The sequence below is a fragment of the Cicer arietinum genome, chromosome 2 (genome assembly GCF_000331145.2).
Source record: "Cicer arietinum cultivar CDC Frontier isolate Library 1 chromosome 2, Cicar.CDCFrontier_v2.0, whole genome shotgun sequence".
NCBI lineage: Eukaryota > Viridiplantae > Streptophyta > Magnoliopsida > Fabales > Fabaceae > Cicer > Cicer arietinum.
In genome coordinates, this window is record NC_021161.2 from 39,232,185 (window position 1) to 39,241,221 (window position 9,037).

Consider the following 9,037-nt stretch of genomic DNA (forward strand, 5'->3'; position numbering starts at 1 on the left):
CAACAAAACATCATTAACTTTTATTTTCATACTCTCTTTGTTCATAACACAACCATTTATATATATATATATATATATATATATATTTCTTTCTTTCTTTCTTTTCTCAGCACCTTAATCAACTTTTGTGATTTTTTTATGAACTTTCTTTTGTTCTTTCACACAGGTTTTTCTTGATAAACATAACATACTCACATGAAAAATATAGTGAAATGAATATACCTATAAGTACTTCTTGCTTCTGACTTAAGCACACAAGACCCTCCTCATTCCATAGCTCTCACCTACAATACCTTTTATCTTACAATAGCTTCACATGTATGGTCTCTTTCTCTATAGAATATAAGTATTTTCATCATGCAGACAATAGTAAGCAACAAAATGAGTCACAAGGGCTACTTGAATGATAAAAGAAGCATGTCATGGAGACAGAATTCTAATCGGAAATCGGCTAGAAATCGGCACATCAGGAGCTGCACATTTAGGATTCCTTGGCAGTCTGAGTTCTCTCCCATTGAACTTGTCAAGGATCTTGCAGAAAGAGTGACGAACGCTTTACGCTCAGTCTCTCTGAGGAGATCATTACACCGAGACTCGCCTTCCTTAGGAAGATCAGCATCTGCAGGGTCATCTGCTGATTCTCATAGGACAGCTGCTGTTGAAGATTGCATTGAGTTCATCCATTCTTCTTTTTCTAGATCGAATTCCTCGACCAAAACATCACGCGAAGATTCTATACATGCTCCTTGAGATACCTATGATCATATAATCAACTCCAAAGGTGTGCTTGCTTATTGTATATTCATCTCTTCCCACACGTCACATAATGGTGGGAATTTCGTCACCTTAACTATCCTTTTTATATTTTATATATCTGTATAAACAAAATCACTGTATAGTTTTTATCATGGATTTCTAACAATGTGCATTTCATTTTCAGCTAAGAAAGTAAGTTTGAATTTCAATAAACAGCTATTGGCTCTTGCCTTTGTTTATTTATCCTGTAAGATTATATTGATCTGTTGTGAAACCGATTTCCGAGTTCAACCAATGCGTTCAAGCTTCTACAAATCCTAATTCCTAAAAGAGTTTGGTTTCTCTAAAGTAAACAATTAAATTAGAGATTAAAGTAAGTAATATTAGTTGTTGATGAAAAAATCAACGGTTAATATTATGTACACACATTAAATCATGAGTGTGTTAGAATATCAACGTTGAATTTTTCATCAGTGATCGAGATGTATTACATCACCCTCTAAACTGCTCAACCTAAAGGATAATAATTCTGTAAGTTTAACAATGCAAATGTTAAACTAACAAATGATTCCATGAATGATTTGGTGTTACGTAAATTAACTTATGATTTCATCAAAAAACAGAATAAACCATAAGCTCACAATTACCATCTCCACTAAGACCAACAAATATTCATGACTTAAAGCTAATTGCATGACTTAAACAAGGTTCATTTAGAATCAATATTCATGACTTCAAAAATCAGGACCAAAATCACCGTACAAAGCAAGATTGTTTAAGATGGTATTAATAAGTCACTGTGAAACATTGACACAACACTGAATACCAAAGTGACACTGACACGTAGATAATGATGATAATTTAAAATATTATAAATAATTGCATGTAACCATGTGTCAGTGTGGTGAATTGTTACAGACATTGGACACGAAATTGACATTCATTTTTAGATATTGATAATAATTTAAAAAGTTAGAATCAATTGTATGTAATCATATAAGTCATTGTTGTACTAGTGACAAAATGATACGAAATTGAATTCTGTCTTGAATACCGATAATAAAATTTAAAATTAGAAGTAATTGTATGTAACAATATGAATAAGTGGTGTGTCAATATTCAACACTTACACGCATCTGGCATGTCACCAAACAAACCTTCCAATCTAAAGTCTCAGCGCTACTTAACCAAAATGAATCATTTGTTTGCTCTATAAATTTCAATAAAAAGAAAAACAGAAAAAAAAAACATATTAAAGGACCACAAAATGATCACCATATTAAAATCTAAATAAACATGAACATACACAATATCCATATGCAATTGAACAAAAGGACTTTCATGAACATTACTTCAACTAATTAATTCTTGGAAAACAATCCACCAAAACCACCCTTCTTCTTTTGGGGAACTGCAACAGAATTCTTTCCACCACTACTATTCTTCTCTTCAACCTTCTTGAGAATAGGATCAGTTTCTAGTAACTGATCTTCTTTTTGCATACCACCAAGAATCCAATCAAGAAACCCTTTCTCCTCTTTGCTTCCACCTTTTGCAGCTGTAGCTGCAAACACTCTTCCTTGTATTGGAGCAATTGATAACACGGTGAGTGAAGCCATTAGTTAATTCTCTATGTTTTGTAAGTTTATCTACAAGTATTTCTAGAACATAAATTTTTGTTGTTGAATAACAATAGTGAAGAGTGATGAGGACATATAATTATATATTCAACAACAAAACACATATATAATTAAAATTTATGTCATGATGACATATAATTATATATTCTCTATGTTTTGTAGTTGTTTCTTGAAGTAAATATGAACCGTTGGATTGAGTTTGCATGATGACATGGAAATTAATTTTAAGGAGCAAAGTATATAGCACGAGGTCTCCACAAGTGTATTATCTTTGATGTTTTGAATTTTTTTTGGTAGCTAAAACATTTTGTGAATAGAGGAATGATTATACTATCAAAGCATGGTTTTTAATTTGACGTGTGGTACAATCAAAACCAGTTTTTTATTTTTTATTTAACATTTTTGGTCCACAAAGTCACCAACCAGTTTGTTTGAGTGCTAGTGATAGTTAGGACCTTCGTGGGCCAATTACTTGGATTATGACGTTATGCATTATTTTGGTTTTTGGGCCGAATTACTTACATTCAGATAGGGTATAAGTCGAGAAGGACATAGTAGACATTGGATTCAAGTCAGAAAAGATCGAGTTTGGACCCCACGTCACCAGACTTGGTTAGACCTCGTGTGAATTTCCCGGTTACACATGAAATAGACGACACTACCTAGAAGTTGGTTATAAAAGGAGAATGTGTTAGATAATGTTTTTATATATTAGTAGTAAATGTATTTTAGATATTTCTATTCTCCTGTATATATACTCATTGTAACTCTATTAACTTAATTTGGTTTGTTCTATGTTATAACCCTAGAGTGATTGTCTCTCTTCTTCCTCTTTTCATTGTTAACATGATATCAAAGAGTTTTGGTTGATTTTAGGATCTACTGTAAAGAAGAGGGAAACTATTTTGATAAGAAAGACAACCACCAAAAGAGAAGAGTAACCCTATTTCCGATTTTGTTAAATCAGTCTCAGAAAAGCATCGATTATGCATTTGTTAACCGTTGGATCGGGCTAATTTTTGGACAGCAGGTTCGCAACATTCAGGTCTTCGTCTTCAATGGTCGGATCAGCGAAAAGACGTCTGTAGGGAGGATAAATCATGCTCGCACAACACCAGATTATCCCTAATTTATTTTGTCTCAGTGATTGTGTTTGTCGTGTTTTCTTGTCATTATTTGTTATGGCTAGTGTTAAGGATGATTCTCTTCAAGCTATTAGTGTTCACCTCAATGGAAAAAATTACTCTTACTGGAGTTATGTGATGAAAAAAAATTTGATTGAAAAAGATATGTGGGGTTTTGTTGATGGAACTTCTGTTAAGTCTACAGATAAAAATGATGAAACTCAATATGCAAAAGATCTGAAAATATGGAATGTTAGTAATTCAAAAATTATTACTTGGATTAATAATTATGTTAAGTTGTCTATAAGAGTGCAACTAGCAAAATATGATATTGCTAAAGAGATTTGGGATCACTTGAAACGTTTGTATGTTCAGTCTAACTTTGCAAAACATTATCAGTTGGAAAGTGATATTAGAGTCCTTAAGCAGAACAATATGACCATTCAGGAATTCTATTCGGCAATGACTAATCTGTGGGATCAATTGACTCTTATGGAATCACTTGAGTTGAAAGTTGTCAAAGCATACATTGATCAAAGGGAGGAGCAATGTCTGGTTTGGGTTCTGATGGCTCTTCATGATGATTTTGAAGGCCTTAGTGAGGGTATTTTGCATAGTTCCCCCCTTCCTAATGTTGAATCAGTAGTTAGTGAATTGTTGGTAGAAGAAATCAGACTTAAGACTCATTCTGGTGTGTCAGATGAGATAATTCTCCCAACTCCTCTATTTGTTTTTGTTGCTCCTGTTCAAAAAGGAACATCTCAAGGGAGGGTTGGGCTTGGTAATGATGAATGTGCATTTTGCAAAGAAAAAGGTCATTGGAAAACACATTGTCCGAAATTGGAGAGAGCACATAAGAAGAATTTAGGGGGCCATCGTCCAGTTTTGTTGCTTCCGCTCCTCCTACCATTGGCTCTAGTTCTGGTTCTGTATACCCATCTAAGACTGCTTCTCAAATATCTGATATTGCAGAACATCTTCAAAGACTTCTTGCCACTCAATCACATGTCATGTCTGCCACTTCTTCTAAAGGTTTGAACTCCTCTGGTATGTCAGGTATATCTTCTTCCATATGAATTCTTGATTCTGGAGCATCTCATCATGTGATATACGATGATAAATCTTTTGTGTCTGTGAAACCTGCCTCGTCTATGTCGGTTAGGACTGTTGATGGCACTCATATGCCACTAGCATGCATTGGTTCTGTCTCCACACCTAACCTGTCTCTTTCTCATGTTTATTATATTCCTAATCTTACTTTGAGTCTTGCTTTTGTTAGTCAAATATGTGATTTCGGTTATTCGGTTATATTTTCTTCCATTTCTTGTTGTGTGCAGGATCCACATTCCGGGAGGCTGATTGGGACAGACCATAGTCAGGGGGGACTTTATGTTTTGGATGACCTACGACTCCTAGATACTGCAGCCTCAACAACTACTACTGACTTATTATCTAGTTTTCGTTTGAATTCCTTATCTTCTAGTTTTTATTTTTGGCATTCTCGCCTTGGACATGTTTTTGCTTCTAGATTAAAAAATTTGGCTTCTACTGGAGCCTTAGGAAAGTTACAAACCTGTGATATCTCAGATTGTTGTGGCTGTAAACTTGCTAAATTTCTAGCTTTACCGTTTAGTAAAAGTGTTTCCGTTTCATATGCGCCTTTTGATTTAGTTCACTCTGATGTTTGGGGTCCATCACCGGTTCTCACCAAAGGTGGATCTAGATATTATGTTTCGTTTATTGATGATTACACTCGTTATTGTTGAGTTTATCTTATGAAAAATCGGTCTGAATTTGTTTGATATTTATCATATATTTCGTGCAATGGTCAAAACTCAACATAATTCGGTTATAAAGTGTTTTCGTTGTGATTTAGGTGGTGAATATACCTCTAATAAATTTTCTGAATTACTTGCTTATGATGGCACCCTCCACGAAACATCTTGTACTGATACTCCTCAACAAAATGGAGTTGCTAAAAGGAAACATCGTTATATTATAGAGACTGCTCGTTCCTTTTTGTTGTCCGCTTCAGTTCCTAGTGAGTTTTGGGGAGAATCAGTTCTTACTATTGTTCATGCTATTAATAAAATTTCATCCTCTATCATATCAGGTTTGTCTCTCTTTGAAAAATTGTATGCTTCTACCCCTGATTACTATTCTTTGAAAGTTTTTGGTTCTACTTGTTTTATTCTTCTCCCTCAAGTAGAGCGCAGTAAGTTGTCTTCTCGTTCAACCATGTGTGTTTTTCTTGGTTTTGGGGATGGTCAAAAGAGTTATCGTTGTTATGATCCTTATGCAAGAAAACTTTATGTATCTCGTAATGTTGTTTTTCTTGAGCACATCCCTTTTTACTCTGTTTCCTTTGATTCTCAGATTACTAAGAGTTCTGAACCAACCTCTATTGATTCGTTTGGTCCTAAGGTAGTGCTTCTAGTGATTGTAATGTTGAGAATTGCAGGACAAATACTACTACTCCATATGATGACATCCCTCTTGTCCCCCGGCTGTCCAACCACCTCCTGCGATTGTTGATCATTCTCGCTACCCCTCTCGTCAACGTAAGTCTACTCAGTTACCTGATTTTGTCTATTCCACTTACTCAGCTTCGTTTGCTTCTTTCATAACCTCTATTCACAGTTTGTCTGAGCCTTCTTCCTATAAAGAGGTTGTTCTTGATCCTCTTTGGCAGCAGGCTATGGCAGAAGAACTATCTGCATTGCGCAAAACAAACATTTGGGAATTAGTACCTCTTCCTCATGGAAAATGTGCTATTGGGTCTCGTTGGGTATACAAGATCAAAACTAAGTCTGATAGATCAGTTGAGCGCTACAAAGCACTTCTTGTTGCTAAGGGTTTCTCTCAATAATATGGTATAGATTATGAAGAAACTTTTGCTCTTGTAGCCAAGATGACCACTATTCGTACTCTTATTGCAGTTGCATCTATTCGTCAATGGCATATTTCTCAAATGGATGTAAAAATGCTTTTTTAAATGGTGAGCTTCATGAAGAAGTCTATGGTCCCTCCACAAGGAGTTTCTCATAATCAAGGGGAAATATGTAAGTTAACAAAGGCTCTATATGGTCTTAAACAAACTCCTCGAGCTTGGTTTGAGAAATTCTCTATTGTGATCACTTCTCTTGGTTTCCGCTCTAGTGAACATGATTATGCATTGTTTATAAGGTCCACCACTTATGGTCACATTATACTTTCATTATATATTGATGATATGATTATTACAGGTGATGATGTTAGTGGAATCAATGAGTTGAAATTACAGTTAGCCAAACAATTTGAGATGAAGGACTTGGGAACTCTTCGCTATTTCTTGAAGATTGAAGTTGCCTACTCTCCTAGAGGCTACCTTCTTTTCTCAATCCAAGTACATTGCCAACATTCTTTATCAGGCTTGTCTTTTTGATACTAGAGCAGCATATACTCCTCTTGAGTTGAATGTGAAATATGCTCCCTCGGATGATGTTCCTTTACCAGATTCCACTTTGTATCGTACTTTGGTTGGCAACTTAGTGTATCTTACATTTACCAGACCTGACATTGCTTATGTTGTTCATGTTGTTAGTCAGTTTGTTGTCTCTCCCACTACAATACATTGGGCAGCAGTTCTTCGGATTATTCGTTATCTTCGAGGAAATCAATTTCAAAGCCTTATATTTCCATTGTCATCCTCATTGGAGTTATGAGCTTATTCTGATGCTGTTTGGGCTGGTGACACCACTGGTCGTAAATCCACCACAAGGTTTTGTATCTTTCTTGGAGACTCTCTTATTTCTTGGAAGAGTAAGAAACATGACATTTTTTCTCACTCCTCTACAGAAGTTGAGTATCGTGCTATAGCATCCACTACCACTGAAATAATTTAGCTGTGTTGGCTTTTGTCTGATATGGGTATCTCTCTTTCTGAGCCAACTCCGATGCACTGCGATAACAAGAGTGCTATTCAAATTGCTCACAACTCGGCCTTTTATGAACGCACCAAACACATTGAGATTGATTGTCATCTTACTCGTCATCATTTTCAGCATGGAACCATTACTCTACCGTTTGTCTCTTCTTCTTTATAGATTGTTGATTTGTTCACAAAGATACGTTCCATTAAACGTTTCCGTTTTTTAGTTGACAACCTATCGATGCTCCATGTTAATGCACCGTGAGTTTGAGGGGAGATGTTAGATAATGTTATTATATATTAGTAGTAAGGGTATTTTAGACATTTATATTCTCCTGTATATATACTCATTGTAACCCTATTAACTTAAGTTTGGTTCGTTCTATGTTATGAAACCCTAGAGTGGTTGTCTATCTTCTTCCTCTTTTCATTGTTAACAGAAGGAAGTAACACAAAAACTAAAGTAATCAATTCATCTATTTGAACGTCGGAAATACACCGATTAAAAGATTTTGTGTGTGGAAGATTTATTCTTCTATTGAAATAAGAACAAAAAAAATTCTAATGCAATCTTGATTGTTCCTTTTTTCTTTTTCTTTTTGTAGTAGTAGGTGTTGAATCAAATATTGTAACAGTCCAACTTTTACCGTTATCAGCACTATTAATCACGACCTTCTCGCCGTTTTCCATCTCGTGGAAATAGCGAATTTGTTTCCTTCCGTTGGCAACTCTTGATAATTAGTTTGAACGAAATCTCATGTGCAACTTCTTGATAATTAGTTTCGACTTCTAATTGAGAAAAAAATATGATTTTTTTCTTCTTCTAGGAACAAGAACAATCATGTTTTTATGTTGTTGAATCTAGAGTCTACACTTCCATGCAAGAGCTTTGCTTGCAATTTTTTTAATGCCAATTTACCTAAAAATCTCCAAATGTTGTTGGTGTTCTTGAAATATCTTCAACAAATGCACTTGACACCATCTTTTTCAAACTTGATTTAAAAGTGTTGACGTTGAAACTGTAAGACCCATAATTTTAAAGTACACTTTATGTATTTTTATGTATTTTGGATTTTGGCTCGGAGGCTTTTTAGCCAAAGTTAATAATATTTTGGAGTTTATATGATCAAAAAGTTACTTTGATGCCGATTAGAATTACTCGTCGATAAATAAATTGAATTAAATGCGGTGAATCTTTTACGAAGAATTTTATGCGTTACGGGTGAAATGGTAATTTTAATGAATATGAAGATATTTGTTAAGTTACAATTAAGATATATATATATATACATTTATGTATATATGTTTGTTTGGAGAGAATAGAAAGAAAGGAAATTAGAAGGAAGGAAAAGGAAAAGAAAAGGTTATATAAAGGAAAGAAGGAAAAAGGAAGAAAGGAAAAACAAAGGAAAGAAAGAGAAAGGAAAGAAAACCAGAATTTTCCATTTTCCTCTCCCTCCCTGCGCGAGAACCCATTCTCCCTCCTTCCTCCATTTTCGTTTTTCTTCGCTTCCTTTCTTCAAGATTAGAAACCCAAGGTTGGGTGGGTGATAGAACAAGGATTTCTCAACTCCACTATTCCTCTTTGATTCGAAAACAAAGAAAAA

General features: G+C 34.8%; 1 protein-coding gene across 1 annotated transcript in view; it reads left to right on the plus strand.

Annotated features, from left to right (window-relative positions):
- LOC101496711 (josephin-like protein) overlaps positions 1-1,047 on the plus strand; it is a 6,390-nt gene extending 5,343 nt beyond the window's left edge. The window contains exon 3 of the mRNA XM_027331576.2: positions 340-1,047. Coding sequence (XP_027187377.2) covers positions 340-750 — 411 coding nt within the window. The 3' untranslated portion in view covers positions 751-1,047. The remainder of the gene's footprint in view (positions 1-339) is intronic.
- The last annotated feature ends 7,990 nt before the right edge of the window (positions 1,048-9,037 follow it).